Source organism: Plutella xylostella, chromosome 16, assembly GCF_932276165.1.
Source record: "Plutella xylostella chromosome 16, ilPluXylo3.1, whole genome shotgun sequence".
Taxonomy (NCBI): domain Eukaryota; kingdom Metazoa; phylum Arthropoda; class Insecta; order Lepidoptera; family Plutellidae; genus Plutella; species Plutella xylostella.
The window spans coordinates 2,854,210-2,873,867 of NC_063996.1; the positions used below are offsets into that span (position 1 = coordinate 2,854,210).

Genomic DNA, 19,658 nt, shown 5'->3' on the forward strand with positions numbered 1-19,658 from the left:
GTAACCATCAGTCATTTCTAATGAGCCATATCTATCTGGGTAATTATTACGTGGGTAAATTATAATCTATAAATCTTGATCGTGATAAAATGATAAACTGATTTTAATTGCTAATGTGGTTGATGGTGATATAGCAGACATGTTTTCGCATTTTAAGAGAATACTATTTTATGAACCATTTTATGCAGGTGTTAGTGTTACCGCACTCACTATTTATCAATTTAAATCATGCTGTAAGTATCACATGATTGTACAGCACCATGTATAACCTTATTGTAATTAGGCTACTCAACAATAGATGGCGTTTATGAACGAATATAATAAGGGTCAATGACCGAATGACAATGTAAATGAACTGTCAAAAAAGAAGTATGTGTCAAATCAAACGTCAATTTACTTCGTCAAAGAAATCAACGGCTGACTGAAGAGTTCTTTGAGGTTATAAATTACATTTTGCGATCATTCTCCAATGTTAAATAGTTATTAGTGAATTATACCAACATCATGGCTTCGTTTACAAGATTACAGAAGATAGCTCTAGTAAGTCTGGGGGCTGTAGGAGGGGGCTTGGCTTATTATCAGTTGAACACATCTAGAAACGATAAGAAGTTTGCCGTGCAAAACTCCTGGACCACCAACTATACACCCAGTGTGAAATGGGATAAAAACTGGGACCAGTAAGTACTCTTCATTATTTACTTGTTGCCCCTAACCCTACTTTACTTGCAAACCATTAAAAATAAATCATACTTGTGGATGATGAGTATTATTTTTGCATAACCAGTCACTCCTGTAATCCCTTATAGGGACTGCCGACGTGCATTGTAGTTGTAGCACGCACTTTCAGTCTGTTTTATGATTAAAGAGACAGTCAGTCATAATTACTTTTAGGTACCTTTATTACCAATATGTTTACTAAATAATTATAATTTTAATTCCAGTCGAGAGCCAGAGTCAATAGTTAGGCCTAAACGGGATGCATCTCCAGAGGAAGAAAACAGATTTAATGAGCAAGTTGAGAAGGCAGTTAAATCCAAAGCGGTGAGGCATCTCATCCTCATCAGACATGGCCAGTACAACCTTGACGGAGCCACGGACCAGGAGAGGACTCTTACAGAATTAGGTACATAAGGATAATAATTTGTTGCATTATTCATTACAGCAAAAGCTATGCTTTGTACTTTGCAATTGTATAATCTTACAGGTAACACACCCCAACCACCAATTCCAAACAATGCATCAACTTGATCAACTGTTAAAGTTATTATGGAGCAATTAAAATAATCACTAAAGAATTGATTTTTACCAAAATAAAGGCAATCAAACACCGCTTTCTATGTACAATTAAAAATTAAAAATGAGAAACATGTGGACAATTAACATTTAGAAATCTTAAACTCCAGGTCGAAAGCAAGCTGACCTAACTGGCCAGAGGCTGGCTAAACTTGGCATCAAATGGGACGTGCTGGTGCGATCCACAATGACACGGGCGCAGGAGACGGCCACCATCATAGCCAAGCACCTTCCAGAGAACCTCACCGTGAAGGATTGTCAGCTCATTGAGGAAGGAGCTCCCATACCACCGGAGCCACCGGTTGGCCACTGGAGGCCTGAACCTAAGGTATGATATACTTTTTACCTTTATTCTGTAGGTGTAGGGCAACTGATTATTGTTTATCACTTACTAACTAAATTCCCTTTTCATTTGTTTGTTTGGATACATCATCATAATCATCTAAACTTTGCTAGTTCTTCAGGAGACAGCAAACCTGCTGCACTAATGCCCTAAGAAATAGCCATGGCCAGAGTTGTGGTAGGCTGAGGATAATGACTCCTTGGCCCAGCAGTGAAGTTTTTGCTAATAATGAAGATGAAAAATGTATATACCTTCATACCTAGTAGTTCATTACTCACTGAGGAACCATCAATGATTTTGTGATGTTCTTTCCTCATCTAACTCACCAGTTGCATGGTTCCATGGCAGGATAAAAATACTTTTAGTTTAGACTTTATTATATTATATTATAGTATATTGTTTCTTATCCATAAATAGATGTACCTATAACTGTTTTCTTATTCTTAAACAACTGAAATGACCCCTTAGCATGAATTTTCATTGTGAATGTGAAGTAGAATTCATCGAGTAATTTTGTGTGAAAATATGAACAGCACCCCTGGCGGTCAGTAGCAGAAATAAAATTTTCCTACAAAATTCATTGAGTAATTTTACTTACTTGTTCATGATGAAAATTCTTGCTAAGGGGTCAGAAGTCCTTAGGACCCAAAATGTCCCTATAGAAGTTGAATAACTTGTGATTTGATGTCAAATCTACTCAAAATATAAATTTGACGTAGAAAAGATAGTAATGTAGTGTAGATATCTATAATAACAGCGGTGTCCGTATGCAGCAGTTCTTCCAGGACGGGGCGCGCATCGAGGCGGCGTTCCGCAGGTACTTCCACCGCGCGGCGCCCGAGCAGACTGATGACTCCTACACGCTGCTCGTGTGCCATGCTAATGTCATACGGTTCTTTGTTTGCAAGTGAGTAGAGATACTATACTTACATGTAAAGCTTCTAAACCAGCCCCTGTATTCCGTAACTCCGAGTGGCATCGGTTGTTATGAAATGTCTGTCAAATAATTCATAACTTTTTACTAACTAGTCTGATTTCAAAAACGTTTGTGTTCAATGTAAGGATATGTTATTAAGCTTCTTTCGTATATTTTTCACTTAGATTTTTCGTATGTTAGTTAATAAGTCACTAAGTTTATTTCAATTATCATCGGCTTCTAACGTGCAAAAAATTGCAATAAAGAAAAATAATTTTGATGTCCCACCGATTTAGACGGTATACTACTACGATGACTTTTATGTCTCAACGATATAGACCATGTACAATAAAAGATACCGTAACGGTTTTCAAAATTGTGTTCCAGTGAATTAATAATTTTGACTCCAATTTCATGCTGAAAGCAAATAATCTGACAGATAAATTAGTCTTGAAATAACAGTTACTTTAACCATGCCATACCACACAAAAATGCTGTTACTTTCAGGCATTAACTTGTACTTACCCACACAATTAGCATCAACGTATTTCTTTAAAAGTGCCCTGAAACCCTTCCAGAGCGCTCCAGTTCCCGCCCGAGGGCTGGCTGCGCATCGCGCTCAACCACGGCTCCATCACGTGGGTGTCCATCATGCCGAGCGGCAACGTGGTGCTGCGCGGGCTGAGCGAGACCGGCTACATGGACCCCGAATACGTCACGCACCGGTAAACCAGGTCCCTAGTGTTTGTTGTGTAGCTAATAGGGGTTGTTGTGCTACCATACTAGGTTATTCGTAGTTGCGTTTTTGCCAAAGCTTCCATTGGCTATGTTATTTTCCCAAATATGCAACTACGGCGAATATACTGACCACACATGGATTTTTTGGCAAATACTTACGGAAATACAAATAGCCAAGTAGGGTAGCAGGTTTAGAGTGCTTTTCAACCAAAGATGTGCTATGCTTCGTTGCTATGGATGCGTTTAACTATTGGTATATTCATTGGTCTACATAGCGTAGCAGTGGTGGTAACGGATTTCTTTCATATCATCGTGGCATAGCTGTAGTATAGCACATGTCTGGTGGAAATACACCCTTAGAGTTGACTGAACTGCCGTGGCAGCACCATCGCTTAGTTATAAACTTTAACTTACACCAATCAGGTTACATTTTTGTCCTGAAATCTATGTCAGTCCACGCCTCTTTTGGATCTGAGGAATTTGGATTTGTTGATTATAATGTATTACATTGTCTGGACCAAAATGTAGAGCTCAAATGATTCAGACAATCGATAATCGATGGTGGCGCCATGGGCTATGCTTTTATATCACAATTTATTTATATCAAAGTGACAATTTCTCCATAGTGGGTTAGAGCATAACCAGGGATTATTGCTCGACGTTTGACACATCTGTCAAGAAATTTATATGGAGATGATTGATCAACCTCCCTGGTTACGATTTAACCGACTATTGTGAAATTGGAGCTAAGAATGACTCGTCTCACTAGTAATTTAACATGATTGGAATACTTTTATGTGTAGTTAGACGGGCTTCTATTTGTATACAGTTTTATATATTATGTATAAGAAAGTTTATTTTGGTGTTGGCAAAAATGAATTGTTAATTAAGTACTTATAATGTACCTATATTACTTGGTATCACAAATGCACGCACTGTATGTTAAAGAAAATCTCTAAGCTTTATACAATACATAACATAATTTTTGATTATATGTATGTGTATTTAATAATTTATCATGGCTTTATTTAGCACTGATTAATCATGCAGTTTTTAACGCATAGATCTATGCACTTTTTGTCTATATCTGATGTTATGGTTAGTTAGTTTGGGTTAACAGGTGTAGGTACTTAACTTACATTTTAATCTTGGTATTATGTATGACTTAACATATCAAAAAACTGAATAGAATTAACTATGATGTGTTCACGTTAATTATGACTGTATTGTATATTCTGTTGCTTCAAAGACCGTGCATTTCTACTGCACTAAAACTGAGATTTGTTAATTTTGTACAAAACGAGTTGTTTTGTACTCACAGATGCCGTGAAGGGAATTCATCCAACAACAGATGCCAATCTCACGTAGCGCAAAGCAAGTTGTAGGAATATCTTTTCACTTATTGTTGTCACTGGAGGGTCACTCGGCTTTACAAAAAAATAACGAGAGCTTACCTGTTATCGGTACGTTTAATGCAACGAGATACAGTCTTTGTTAGCGTAGGAGCGCCCTGACACTTCGTTTTTGGTACGCTAGAGAGGCCCCCTGGTTAAAAAGGGGCTCAAAACTTCTGCATGCTAAAGCCAAAAGCCGAACATGCCACTTGAAAATTGAAACATTCACAAATACACGCACCGCAACTGTCTACTATGCACCTCTGTATGGTAGTGACTTCACAATGTCTGAGCTCCATTCTAGTTGAAAATGTCCATCAGCCCGTTTTCAGATAGTAATCATCTTTAATTGTAGTTTTTTTTCAAGTTTTTTTGAATTGTTCCAATTTCTACAGGAACGCGGGAGGTAAACGAGTAAAAGAGCCCGCTGTGTCGAAGGTTACAGAAAAAGAGTGTTAAAATTGTGTACTTAACAATTTTCGGAATCTCCATTCCTTGTATTTAATTCATAGATTACGTCACACAATACTTTAATGAAATTCCGATCATGTCGATGTGTGTGACCGTTAGCAGCCGCAAATCCAAAATGGATGTGCTGATTTAAATGTATTTTTGAGGTGTTAGTTGATTGGGAGTTTTCTTATCAATGATACACTAAAATCTATCAATTCGTAAAATCTATAAATGATGCGCTTATTTACTTTAAATAAACGCTATTATGATCGTCATCAATAATTATCTGACCATATCGTTGTAGGATATAATATCTTCTGTGCTCTATTGTAAAAATGAAATTAGACCTACCTAATTTTGGACTACTTATGAGTAGATGTCAAATGACAATGGGCGTTTTGGGACCTATGTCCAATAAAGATGAGACATACATCGTTGGATAGCTCTTTTCAAGTGAGCAAAAAAGTATTATGACGAAAAATCCGTATAAGTTGTCCATTTTGAAATATATTCGTCGGAAGGAAGTATTTTTCTATGGCATTGCACTCTCCCTCCTGATGACAGTTAGGGCGTAATACACGTAAACACGTATTATTGAAATTGGAGAAATTACTTTCAACTGGTTTTATTTACTGAGATAATAAACAAATATAATATTATATGAATGATGATCATTTTGTAATAAAAATTAAAAATGAATGTGAAAAACTAACAAAAACATTAAAATTACAGAAATAAAATATAAAAACTTTCAAGGTGCGATTATTCTAATTGGACAGTGAATCAAGACTAGCGCTTCCGTTATTCATATTCTGCAAAAAAATACCTTTTCAACGACGTATCACTCATTTCTATTGGTGCTGGTCCCAGCTTCCATATATTGGTGCCCATCATCATTTGAGCAATGGTTGAGGTTGGTTAAGTTTGTATGATTGTAAGTATATGTTTATAATTAAATAATTAGATACGTATTTGTAATGCAACTAAGCAATCACTGCCACGCCAATCAGTAGACCTTTCCTGTATAATGTTTTCCTATAATATGAGTTTTGATTATTGCATGAATTATTATTCATGTCAAAAATTACAATGAAGTTCTGACTGATCCTAGATTTGATAGCAAATTTTTTCTGACTGGATTTTTTTTAAAAAAATAGTCTGTTGTACCTAGTTATACTTAAAATTAATTATATTTGTTATCCTTAAGTATTTCTGTTAAGCATTAATTGCCATAATATGATTGTGTATACCTTAGGATTATCAAAACCATGGTATTAATGTTTGCTACTTTACTTCACTGGATCGCAAAGGAGATTTTACTGACTAATTATACAAATACAACTTGTATTTTCTTCGTTTTAATACACGAACATATTGGGTGTGCCATGGGGCCATGAGTGTCCCACACTTCAACTATCACCACCATATCGCCTGTTTTTTTGAACACTTAGAAATCTTCTCATTTTTCCAAGAGATCCTGTGAAATGTGATATCGATTTGATAAGCCTGCAAGTCAATTGTTGTATTTGTAAATACTGTTTATTTGTGTAATCAAAAGTGTTAATACATTTTTACATCGAAAACAGCCTTGATTTTATTTCGAAGAACATGCTTTGTATATTTCCCTAACCACGACTATTTGCCAAAGAGGTATTAAGAGGTGACTAGCAAGCGAGTTATATTTTTTTCATACTAAGGATTTCAATGGCAACACTGTTTTATTAGGAATTTACTTTATTTCATGCTATAGTATTTTAATATAATTATTAAATCTAGTAGTGATTAATAAAGTTCCACAGCCACACAACATCTAAAGCGGACTAACACTTTCGTATATTTTTTTAGGCTTTAGGTAGGTAATAAATTGTAAATAAATTCAATATTGGATATGTAGGATATAGAGGATTATGAATTATTTTATTTAATGATAGGTTTGATAGAGATGAGATAAATTTGGTTATCTGAATTCTAAGTAGCATATTTTCTTAAATTTTGTTCTCTAAAGATTAATTAATAAATTGTAAAAACTGGTCTCAAGAGAATGGCCTTAAGTATTGTAACAACCAGTATTTTAGTCCCAATTGATAATGTTCGAGGTGAAAATAGTTTTAAAACGTTATATAGTATGTACAATAAAATATCTACGTTCATAGATAATACATAAATATAGGTATAACATGGAAGCGTATTAGAAAAATGCTTAAGTTTACTTTGGAGACAAAATCTTATGTCAGATTACATAGATAGGCGTTATTTTCGAAATTATGTTAAGTATATGATTATTATTTTAGTGAACCTTGAGATCATCTAGTTGTCACATGACATGATGAATATTTGTAATGTAAAAGGACTTACCTAAGTAAGGAAGTAGGTACCTTTACTTTAGCCATGGTTGGTCGGGTAAAAATTTTAACTGACTAATTTTTTACTTGAAATTCGCATCCTTTCCGCGCACTTTGACATCATTCAAACAAAACTGTACCGTTTACATTTTCACATCACAAATTCTACCAAACACATGGGTACTAGGTACGGTCAGCATCATATAAGTAGCTTTACACTTTTGTACCTTGTCAAAGAAACCACCGTCAATGTTTGAGTAAATAAAAGAAAGGTGGTTTATTAGTTTGAGAATGTACAACAGTCAGTAGTAGGTATGCCCACAGACAGCTACTTCTGAAGCCGAACGGTACCAGCAATTTGGGATCTTATCATTTAGGCAGCAGCATAGTCAAATTTGCGTTAGGGTGTTTTAATAGCGTGCGGATTTGATCACGTTCCGCACATCCATTTTCCCGCGATCCGCGTGCATGTTCCACGCATTACAATAATCAATAGTGGCTCTGACTACTATGCCGAAGGTCCCGGGTTCGATTCCCGGCTGGGGCAAATATTTGTTTAAAAAGAGATATTTTTACTCGTGTCTTGGGTGTTGATATTTATATTTAATATGTATTTGTGTAGATATATCAGCTGTCCGATACCCATATCACAGGCTTTGCCTAGTTTGGGTTAGGATGGCCGTGTGCCGTGTGTGAGATGTCCCCACTTATTATTATGATATAAATACTTGTATGAAAAGAACACTTGTCGGGTAACCCGCGTGAGTTATTAAATCCGCACGCTGTTAAAAACTCCCTTAGCCGGTGGTGGTGGTGGTCTACATGGCGGCGACGGGTCTGCCCAGCATGAGCTCGGGCGGGTCGGTGACCTCCTCGTCGTCTTCATCATCACACGCGTCCTCCGGCTCCCCGAGGGCTCGCACGAACTCTGTAAGTATACATACATGGATGTTATATTCTGTAGTCTGTGGTGGACTAGGCCTAAGACCCTTCGTTGGAAAGGAGACCCGTGCCACAGCAGTAATAGTAAGTAACCTAAAACCTAAGTAGCCAAGTACTATACTTATAATAAGTATTTATTGTAGTTATGAAAGGAAGTCCATTGGGGTGTTTTGGTATGAAGGTGCTCTTACGGTTGAGTCATCGAGCCTTGTTGGTATTCTATCAAATTGTTAACATTATCATGTACTATACTACCACGTACCTACGACGTACAAAAGAAAGTCAATATATCAGACGGTACCCTGCCTCTAATATGGTAAAGTAAATATTGTATACATTCCTATTGGGTAGATTTTATGATGACAGCCTTACATTGATCGTAGTACAACATGTAGTCGGTATACAAACTATGTTATAGCTAGTACGATGCTATATTTACCCAAGAAATCAATGCGTCCATCACCATCCGAGTCCACTTCTTTTATCATGTCCTCGACTGCGAACAATGACATAAAATCAATAGGTGATAAAGTATACCTACAATGTAGAATGGAGGTTATTCAGTTTATGTGATAAAAGGTAAATCTATAAAATACATTAATTCAAAATCATAAGCTTATGGTAAGTATACATTCCTATAGGTACCTAAGTAGGTAATTTGATTTTTAAGAATATATTTGTAAGAAGTTTTCAACTAAGTACATCGAACGTCGATCAGCTAAATAGGTCCTTAGTTTTCCATTCCTCAGGTATTCTTTATAGGTAACTACCCGTAGTAAGAGTTAGCTTGAGACTCGACTCCCACTTTCTTATTATTACTACTTCTTTCACCATCACATCGGCTTCAGTTCACTCTTGCGGGTAGTCAAAAGTCAAATTTAATATACTTTTGAATTTTAAGGCGTTTGACAGCCACCTGACAGCTTATAGCGCTCGTCTAACTTTAAAGGCCCTTACTCTCTTCCTCCGACAAATCCTCTCCCAGACACTGCAGCACGGCCCTCAGATCAGACGCGCAGATGTACCCGCGGTTGTGTTTGTCGAACACGCGGAATGCGTCTCGAAGCTCGCGCTCCTCTTGCTCAGCCGACGTGGGCCCGCTGCCGGCCCCGTGCATAGACTTGGAGAGGATGCTCACGAACTCTTCGAAGCTCACGTTGCCGTCGCCTGGGAGGGGGATGGGGTTAGTTTGGTCGGATTTTGTAGAGGTAGGTAGCGGTGAAAATTATGACAGACGTCAGAGAAAACTAAATGGTCGTGTAGTGGTGGGAGTGCTGGCTTTGTTGGAATGATGATCGCTATAAAGGAATAGCAACTACCTAATCGACATAGCGCGCACCACCGGCACTCCAATTGCCTCGATCTGAGCCTTCCAGCGACAGTTTACGCGAATATGTGACCTCCCAATACCAAGTAAGTTGTAATCCGCTCCAGCCTTCCACGTGGACAATAGCCAATAATTAACTATCCAATCCACTGTCCTGCGTCCTGCAGTGGACAGTTTACCTGTGTACGTGTGTATGTGTGTGTGTGTGTGTGTGTGTCTGTGTGTCTCGACGCGCGCGAACTGGCCGAGGCTGTGTGTGTGTGTGTGTGTGTGTGTGTACCGTCGCTGTCGACCTCCTGCAGCATGTCGTGGAGCTCCTCCACTCGTGCGAACTGGCCGAGGCTGTGTGTGTGTGTGTGTGCGTGTGTGTGTGTGTGTGTGTACCGTCGCTGTCGACCTCCTGCAGCATGTCGTGCAGTTCCTCGACTCGCGCGAACTGGCCCAGGCTATGTGTGTGTGTGTGTGTGTGTGTGTGTGTGTGTGTGTGTGTGTGTGTGTGTGTGTGTATGTGTGTGTGTGTGTGTGTGTGTCTGTGTGTGTGTACCGTCGCTGTCGACCTCCTGCAGCATGTCGTGGAGCTCCTCGACGCGCGCGAACTGGCCGAGGCTGCGCATGACGCGGCCCAGCTCCTCCTTGGTGATGGTGCCGTCGCCGTCCTTGTCGAAGAGGCGAAAGGCTTCGCGGAACTCTGTGGGGAAAAGGATTCATAATTAATTACCTACAAGAAGGCTGAAGTTAACACTTAGGGGCCGTCCATTAATCACGTGAGGTCGTTTTTCTCATTTTTTTACCCCCCCCCCCCTCCCCCCTGGTGATATTTGGTGAGGTTTGGGAACTCCCCCCCCTGGATCACGTGTATTTTTTGGAAGTCTATGTAAAGGCTATTTTTAACTATAAAAAATATAACGAAAATTGCGTTTTGAGGACAAATGGCGAGTCAATCAAGGTCATACTACAAATCGTTACAATTTTTGTGCCATTTAAAATTTGGGTTTTCTAAACCGAATTAGGCTGATGATACCTAGGCTTTTTGACAAAAATTAATACACGTGATGTCTAACGAGACAACCCCCTCCCCCCTCGTGATGTTTCGTGAGGTTTTCCGTACCCCCTCCCTCCCCCTTTGAGCCTCACGTGATTAATGGACGACCCCTTAATGCTGTAAGCATTACATAAGAAGGTACCTTTTACCTGCCGGATAATTATACAAAGAAGGTATAGTTAATACTCAGATGATTTTATACTCCAGTGACCAAAAGTGAAAGAAAACATGAGGAAACCTGCACATCTAGATGGACGGGGTGGACCAGCGTGGTGGGAAATGTTCCAAGCTTAGAAAGGCAGATTATGTTTCAAGTGGAGAAGTACAAACCTACCTACAAAGTTTCCATTCACACATTAATAATTCGTAAGCGATTCTACACGAGTTCGTTATCATCGTAGTAGATAAACGTTACTATATATCGCGATTGGCCATAAATAAGGCTCTGTGATTGGTTGAACCAACCTTTCATCTGCGTCTTGGTGATGCCGGTGGTCTCGTCCACGATGGAGGCCTTGCGGTCCAGCGTGGTGTCGGCCGCCGGCTTGAGGAAGGTCACCTGCCGCTGCGGCCGCGGCGGGGACATGGAGCGCTCGGAGACCACGCTGGAAGAACAATGTAAGTCGACTAATTTTGATAAAATTTGGTATGCAGAATACCCTAGTGTCTATCGCGGAGGGAAAACACATTTACGTAAGTTATGATAAATTTGACAAAATCAATACAAGGAAAATCTTTCCTAAAAAGCACACGTTTGTGCTAAAAAGTAACTATAAGGTAGGTAAGTACTCGTATTTACAGCTACGCTTACGAGCAATGAAAAAGTTCCAGTAACATATGGAGCGGTGCAGGTGGTATCTCAGCTCAGTCGGGTAAGCGCCCGCTTCTCACGCCACACGTGAGAATCCGTCGAAAGCCGGGTTCAAATCCCGGCGCTGACATGTACCAATGAGTTCTTTGAATTTAAATAAGTACATTGTAAACCATCGCTCTTACGGTGAAGGAAAATCATCGTGAGGAAACCTTCATATCTAGAATTAGCACATCTAGATAATGTAAATCCACCAACCCGCAGTGGACCAGCGTGGTGTTAGATGGTCCAAGCTTAGGAAGGCAGTTTAGACCTTGGGGATATGCACAAACGTTCCACTCGAGAGCCAGGTGCAAGTACTTAAACCCCTACAGAGAATAGAATAGAATATGGAACGACAATGGCAGGTGGAACTTTTTCATTGCCCATGATGAGTGTGTACCTAATGTGTATCTACAACCCGCTACGTTTAATATTTACCTAGCAATTTAATTTAGCGTTTCAATTTAGGAAGGCATTAGGCATTTGAAAAGGCTGAAAGGAAGTTAAAGAAATTACGTTTCGGTCCCATTTTCCATCACCTTCTTAACGTACGTACCTAAAGTAAATACACGTACATGTATTAAACTGTCTCTCACAGGGCCCAGAGCCAAAAGGTGGTGGTCATCCTCAACAACTTTTATTCTATGGCATTTGGAAATTCGACCGAATGGCGTAGTGGTTAGTGACCCTGACTACTGAGCCGATGGTCCCGGGTTCGATTCCCGGCTGGGGCAGATATTTGTTTAAACACAGATATTTGTTCTCGGGTCTTGGATGTGCCCGTAAAATGGCAATAGGCCCGCCCCCTATTACATTGGGACTAACATAACACTCTGGCGAAAAGTGGGTGCAGCAATGCACCTCTGCCTACCCCGCAAGGGAGTACATTAGTACAAGGCGTGAGTGCGTGTTTTTTTTTTTTTTTGTAAATTCGAAAAAAAAAACTACAGTAAAACAAAGCTTCAAATGGAGTAGCAAATATTTTTACAGTCTTTTTTTAAAGTAGTAGAACAAAAGTTTAAAGAATGACTCACTGAGTGACCCCCTTTTGGCTTACTAAGTATACCCTTTTTGCAACATATCATGTACTAATGTACTAGCTGTTCCCGCGAGCTTCGCTTCGCCTTAAAAAGTTTTCCCGTGGAAATTCCGCGATAAAAAGTAGCCTATTTTCTTTCTCATGGTCTAGGTCTAGACCATCTGTATACCAAATTTCATTCAAATCCGTTCAGTAGTTTTGGCGTAAAAGAGTAACAGACAGACAGACACAGTTACTTTCGCATTTATAATATTAGTTATCATACCCTTATGGACCATCTTATGGTCCATAAGGGCCATAAGTTATGGTAGTTTGAGATTATAGTAGATGCCCTTAAAGTACAATTTGCAAAAATAACCGAAGCAAAGCAAGCAATTGAATCACAGATCACGTCCGTTCTCAACGATGCCTATTTCAGCAAAGATACCGCAAACGCTGACAACCTTATTCTCAAGTAAGTCCCTATAATCCCTCGGGACTCAGGAATCCGCCATCTTGCATCCCCCTTTGTCCCGGGCAGTCCCGATAAAAGCTGTTATCAACTATTCAGTAAATGCTGAAGTGTGACAAAACGGTTTTCTAAGATTTATCTTGTGGGAACTGGGAACTTAGGACAATACTTACTGGATTTAAAATTTTACATAGCAAAAGGGTTCAGTATGAGCACAGGATAATACGAGTATTCCATGTCAGAGGATGCGCGTTTATATTCAATATGCTGATAGATATTTCCATACCAAACGAAACGTAGCAAATTCACAATAGCGCACGATTTTACGTGTCAGTGGAGTGACGTGTCAATCGATGTTATGTACCTACGGAAAGGTTTGTAAGTAATAAAGTCTACGTGTACAGTATTTAAAGATATCGTAGGGTAAATGGTCCACCTATATCCATAAAGGTACTTCTTAGGTGTTATCCTAAAACCCCGTCGTCGATAGGTTTCTTTCAGAATGCTCCAATATTTTTTTCACAGGAAAACCATGCATGCGAAAGAGCGGTGCGTCCGATAGGTACTTAAAATATGTGATGTGATGCTGACAGAAAGAAATCTGGAAACTTATAAACACTTTTTTTTCAATGGTTATATTTTCCGCGCTTTTCAGCGCTGGCTCGGCTAAAGTATGGAAAACTAAGCGCTTATTATAAGTTTTCCGCTTTCTTTATGTGTATACAGCCTATGAGGGGAAACCCGCTTATGTTCTATGCTAATCATTTCACAGCAGCACCACCAACACTATGTTACCTGTCAGAATGGCTGAGGCTGAGGGCGACGGCGGGCGGCGGCGGGGGCGCGGGGCGGGCCGCGTCGGGGGGGTCGCTCTCCCCCCCCGCCCCGCTCGTTTGTCGAGTCTGCAAATTATCACATTTATCAGTAATCGGATTTAACAAGCCGGAGTGAAGGAGCTTAAAGCTTTGAGCTACGCCCACGCGGATACATACTGAAGTGCTTTACTTGAAATGGGGTATATGCGTCGTACTGTTCAAATGTACACTGTACTACTAGCGTGCCACCACCGACACATTAGCAATTAAAAATCGACTGGCAACATTAGTCAGATCCATACAAGTTACGTCAGATTTGACAGGCGAGCGACGCTTGTTAACTTCTAATGTTCAGTGGTGGTAACTGGTAACCTCCTTGTACAGTCAGCTAAAATGATAAGAATCCACCCCCAGCGTTCCACTTATAACTTCCATTTTACAATCTACTAACGTAAGAAATATATCACCTAATAATTTTAGTATAATGATCTTCATTAATCATTAATATTAGCATTATGTATAAAAGCTTTATTTCAATACGTCAGACAAAGTTTCTGGCCTAACGATAGTTGACGCGAAGTTCAGGCAAACTTGATCGTGGCAAAAGCGATTGCATAAAAGTTGGTTCCAACTCCCGCCACAGGTCTTAATCATCGGCCAAACTTGAGGCTGTGCTTGAGGGAACAAACTTACTTAGAAGTGGAACGTGTGGTTATATGATATGTACCTACATACGAATTTACATAATTATAGGTAAAATGATTGAATATTTTTTTAAAAATAAATGTTATTCAGTTTTAAAATAAAAAAATCTCATAGTTTAAAATAAAAACTTAATTTTATTGGCTTTAGATGGCAAGATTTGAAGCAACAAATGGAAAACTTGTCTGCGTAGGCTCTGACAATGAGACCACTAAGTACCTACTCGTACTTGCCCTACTCGCTACTACTTATAAGGAAAATATAGATGGGGTAGTAAGGTCCTTACATAACGCGTAGAATCTTTATTAGGCACTAGTTACTCTTATCAATACGGTTAGCGGCCCCTAGATAAATTGCTTGTAAATCCTCCTTAGATCGCAAAGGCATACTGACCGTAGATGATCTAAGTGATCTAAAATACCTATCAATTTTATCCTTATGCGGGTAGACGGTAGTGGCTGGATGAGAATGGCCGAGGACCGAGTGTTGTGGCGCTCCTTGGGACAATGTTCAGCAGTGGATGACTAATATTGGCTGACGATGATTTCAATCAAGCAATTTTTCGTAAACTCACCATGATGCCCTTGAGCTGATTCACCAGCGGCGAATCAGCGAAGAATTGGTTCACCGCGGTGAATATGTTGGCACGGTCCGTCACCGCGGCGCGGCAGGCGACTCGCCCGCCAACTCACGCGCGACGAGTATCTGCTGACAAAAACATTTTTTTTTAAGTAGGCCTCCCAATTTTTTGTGTCAATTCACACGTACCACAACGGCAAAATGTGGCACGTGTGAATTGGATTATTCATTTTCAATACAAAATATACGCCCGACCACACGGCATCGTTGTGGTGTGGTTGTGGTTGTGGTACGTGTGAATTGTAAACCTTACTCCACACGTCTGTGCTGTCGACCACCTGACGCCAATCCGGCGAAAATCTGTCCTGGTCATTCAGCCATCTCCGCCTAGGTCTACCTGGAAGGGGAACACCCAAATATTCCGAAAAACTTTTTTCCGAATTTGAAAACACCGAATATGTAATTTACGAAATATTGCAATACCGATTTTTTTAAATGCCGAATTCTGAAAATCACGTAAATTATAATTTCGAATATTATAATCACGAAGATTTGTTATTACGATTGTCAAATACACGAACGTTAAAAAATACGATTACTTAAGCATACGAAATATAAAATACCGATTTATTATAATCACGAAAAATTCAAATCGCGATCGAAAATGTGATAATTCGTGATTTTGACAAAAAAACCGTAAACGTCTTAAAATCCTTAGACCCAAAACCTAAAGATAGGTGCGACGACGAGCAAAGCGAGGAGGAGCGTGTTAGGTGCACATAGATATCCAAAAACAAAGCGGAGCGCAGCGAAGCGGAGCGGAGCGCAGCGAAGCGGAGCGGAGCGTTTCAAATATAGAGCAAAACGATTGCTCGGAATTTTATGGTGTTTAACCTTAAAAACCTTAGGACCTAAACCTAAAGATAGGTGCGACGACGAGCAAAGCGAGGAGGAGCGTGTTAGGTGCACATAGACATTGAAAAACAAAGCGGAGCGCAGCGAAGCGGAGCGGAGCGTTTCAAATATAGAGTAAAAATATTGTAAATAGAAAACTATTTGTAGTATTTGTCATTAAGTAACACAACAAAGCAATAAAATTGCTCGGATTTTTACGGTGATTAACCTTAAAAACCTTAGGACCTAAATCTAAAGATAGGTGCGACGACGAGCAAAGCGAGGAGGAGCGTGTTAGGTGCACATAGATATCGAAAAACAAAGCGGAGCGTTTCACATAATATAGCTTAAAAAATATTGTTAAATTGTATACGGATTATGCTGTTAATAAACACACTATTCTTAATAACTATTTCTTGTTAACTAAGATACATTCGGGAATTTGTATTTTCGGAATATTAAAACTTCGGGATTCGTAATTTTAACAATTCGTTATAATAAAAGGTCGTACTTTTAAAACATCGAAATAATAATATTCGGAAAATTGACTTTCGTCATTTTAATAAATATGTTGTTTGAAATTTCGTTTATTAACTATTCGTGATTTTCGTTATTCGGAAACTTGAAATTCGGGATTGTGAATTATTCGGAACTATGAAATTCGTAATTTTAAAAATCGTTATTTTCATATTCGTAAAAAAGTAATTCGGATTTATGTAGTGTACCCACCTGGAAGCCTGCGTCCGTCGCTCGGCACCCACTCGGTTTTAATTATAAGTACTGTATCTTCAGCTAAAGCTTCGGCGGCTAGCCGGTAGTGGCTGGATGAGGAAGGCCGATGACGGAGTGTTGTGGCGCTCCCTGGGACAGGCCTATGTCCAGTAGTGGATGATTATTGGCTGATGATGATTGCGGATGGAATAGAACCCATTATGAGTTAAGCAACTTGAGCAGCAAGTAAACAAAATGTCTTTTCTTTATAAGGTACTTATCACTGAATCGACTTCCAAAAAAAATGGGCACTTAGGTACAGTAGAACGAAGAGAGAATGCAACAGGCAGTACTGAAAGCTTCAGCAAGCGAGGCGAACATCTGCTCATAGTACTGCGAACTACACTCGGCTTATAAGATCTTCATACTTTTGAAAAATAATATTATTTTCAATATTATATTTATACACTCACGGGCAATGAAAAGGTTTCCACTGAGAAAAGCACCAAATTACTTCTAAACGGAAAAGGCTAGCTTAATGCCGTCTTCTGCAACATTGAAGTTGTACATTTTAACAGAGCATCAGGATATAACCATCTAAAAACAGTAATATTTTGTTTCAATTTTTAATTAGATCATTGAAAAAATTGGGGCGAATGATGTCGGCTTTTTGAGAGTGGAACTTTTTCATAGCCCGGGAGTGAAGTTACAAGTTGTTGTAAAACAAGTATTGTAAAGTCAAAAGGCTCAGAAAAACTTTCGCTCTATGAATCTTGAAAATCTGTTAAAAATACTAATCCCTATACTATGAAGATGAGGTAAATTGTGGTTAATTACGTGTAGGACATGCTTAGATAGAATGACTGTAGGCATATATTTATATATGTATTTTCTTTGGCCATTAATTCCATGTTTGCAAACTTAAGGATTCTTCTTCTTCTTTCGTGTCAGTGAAATGCGATTTTTTATATTTTATATTTGGCCTGGAGTAAGTCTTCGGAGGATTACGGATCATAATCTTAATTGATTATACATAATTACGTTCTTCATGTAAAATTTATGGTCGAAAACGATTATTTGGTATCAATTTTAATTGCATATCGTAATGTATTAGGTGTAGGTTTAAGTAGGAATGTATACCTCTACTTAATTATCATAATAATAGCAAGGAAGGCAGTTTAGACCTAAAGGGGATATGCTCAAAGGTTCCATTCTAGAGAGCCAGGTGCAGGTACTTACACCCTCCCCACAGAGAATACGAGTAGAATAGAATAGCCATAGAACAACGCGGACTCGGGTGTACCCTCAGAATAGCAAGGAAGCATCCAGCATCCTTGAGATAAGTAATAGGGACATCTCTATCACAGTAGGCAGTAAATATATGTGATACTAGCTGTTCCCGCGCGCTTCGCTTCGCCTTAAAAAGTTTTCCCGTGGGAATTCCGGGATAAAAAGCCTATGTTCTTTCCCAGGGTCTAGACCATATGTATACCAAATTTCATTCAAATCCGTTCAGTAGTTTTGGCGTGAAAGAGTAACAGACAGACAGACAGACAGACACAGTTACTTTCGCATTTATAATATTAGTTAGGATTAGGATTAGTTAGGATATAGTGATCAGGAAATTACAAAAAAGCTTTACCGGAAATTATTTGAGGGCGGATTCGACGGCGGCTGTTTTCTTTCTTTCATTTATTTTCAGTTCTAAGCTTCGCACGGGGTATTTTCAGTCAGGGAAATATATCCACACCACATTATTTTCGAGGATGCGGTGGTGATTTATATTGATAATGCACAAAAATAAAAAAAATAAGTACTTAAGTAGGTAGGTAAGTACTTAACTAAATTATAAGAAAAGTGGTTCATATTGACTCCATGAGTCACCCCCTTTCCGTTGCTACACTATTTTACAGGACACCCTGTAGATACACCTAGACAGTCGAATCGTTAAAGTCGTCGAAAAGCAAAATTACCCTAAAATTATCTACCAGTGTTTCCGCGCTACAACCGAGCTTCATGAAATTTTTATGTGCTTTTCATTAGTACTAAAATAACAACTTCACCATAGATCTGAGCTTTAAACCTATACACTTCACCACATGCAACTTTAAGCTTTAAGCTTACCTTAACCACAGAGGGCTCTGAATAAAATTAAGTGCTTAGTTGTTTTTGTAAATTGTTCACTATAACACTGAAAGTTTCAGGAGCGCGAGCGGGCACCAGCAAGGCTTTCAGGAGACTGGTTTCAGCATTCAGATGCTGGAATGCTGATGTCTGTACTGCACATGCGCAGTTGAAGGTACTGGAGGGTTACTCTATACTGACGAAAAACGAACGAACGATAAATGTCGTGCAATCGGCACGTTTGATACAAAGCGATAGACTCGTGGCTCGCGCAGCACCGCTCCGAATCGGTTGGTTTTTCGTGATATAGAGTGAGCCCCTGAAAAGATGGGGAGTAGTACGGAACTGAGCTTGTCTTGGCTAAGTTTATGACTTATTTTGGTGTGGTACAGCGTAATTGGCACCTAATTGGTGTTTGTACGTGATGATATTGGTTATTTAGAAGAATTCCTCAATACTTATCGATCACTTTTATCGATAATGCCGTATTGCAAATGGTATTAAGTACTTTAAACTTTTAACTGTGTAGGTATTTGTATAGGTACAACTAAATAAGTATAACTGTACGCAAATTCGCATTCTTGGTTGATAAGTATAACTTATTCTGGGTGGTATACATTTTATCATTGAAATGTAAAACTTGCTTATCATTTTATATCAATGCGTTGTGTTGTCTTATTTCTTATAATTAATTAAGAGG

General features: G+C 39.1%; 2 protein-coding genes across 7 annotated transcripts; one reads left to right on the forward strand and one right to left on the reverse strand.

The window, feature by feature from the left end:
• Positions 1-367: 367 nt before the first annotated feature.
• LOC105390928 (serine/threonine-protein phosphatase Pgam5, mitochondrial) lies at positions 368-5,178 on the forward strand. 5 transcript variants are annotated; one of them, XM_038118573.2, is made up of 6 exons: positions 368-677; positions 942-1,123; positions 1,404-1,621; positions 2,413-2,543; positions 3,131-3,277; positions 4,612-5,178. In XM_038118573.2, the coding sequence occupies exons 1-6, from the start codon at positions 505-507 to the stop codon at positions 4,673-4,675; spliced, it is 915 nt and encodes a 304-aa protein (XP_037974501.2). In that variant the 5' UTR covers positions 368-504; the 3' UTR covers positions 4,676-5,178. The 5 variants fall into 5 exon arrangements, with proteins under 5 accessions (XP_037974501.2, XP_037974500.2, XP_011560605.3 ...); XM_038118572.2 differs by having other exon boundaries at positions 372-677; positions 2,410-2,543; XM_011562303.3 differs by having other exon boundaries at positions 373-677; positions 2,410-2,543; positions 5,080-5,178.
• Positions 5,179-6,456: 1,278 nt separating this feature from the next.
• Positions 6,457-19,374, reverse strand: LOC105390929 (neo-calmodulin). Of its 2 annotated transcripts, none has more exons than XM_038118576.2 (8): positions 18,959-19,374; positions 15,225-15,355; positions 13,929-14,035; positions 11,256-11,395; positions 10,293-10,436; positions 9,379-9,588; positions 8,861-8,917; positions 6,457-8,407 (listed from the first exon to the last, which is right to left on the reverse strand). In XM_038118576.2, the coding sequence occupies exons 2-8, from the start codon at positions 15,225-15,227 to the stop codon at positions 8,298-8,300; spliced, it is 771 nt and encodes a 256-aa protein (XP_037974504.2). In that variant the 5' UTR covers positions 15,228-15,355; positions 18,959-19,374; the 3' UTR covers positions 6,457-8,297. The 2 variants fall into 2 exon arrangements, with proteins under 2 accessions (XP_037974504.2, XP_037974505.2); XM_038118577.2 differs by having other exon boundaries at positions 15,225-15,358.
• Between the last annotated feature and the right edge of the window lie 284 nt (positions 19,375-19,658).

Coding starts and splice junctions, on each gene's coding strand:
- LOC105390928 (XM_038118572.2), top strand. CDS start 505: ATGGCTTCGTTTACAAGATTACAGAAGATAGCTCTAGTAAGTCTGGGG. Junction 1,622..2,409: donor ACTGGAGGCCTGAACCTAAG/GTATGATATACT, acceptor GTCCGTATGCAG/CAGTTCTTCCAGGACGGGGC. Junction 2,544..3,130: donor ATACGGTTCTTTGTTTGCAA/GTGAGTAGAGAT, acceptor AAACCCTTCCAG/AGCGCTCCAGTTCCCGCCCG.
- LOC105390929 (XM_038118576.2), bottom strand. Junction 10,437..11,255: donor CACCAAGACGCAGATGAAAG/GTTGGTTCAACC, acceptor TTTTCCCCACAG/AGTTCCGCGAAGCCTTTCGC. Junction 9,589..10,292: donor GCAGGAGGTCGACAGCGACG/GTACACACACAC, acceptor TCCCCCTCCCAG/GCGACGGCAACGTGAGCTTC.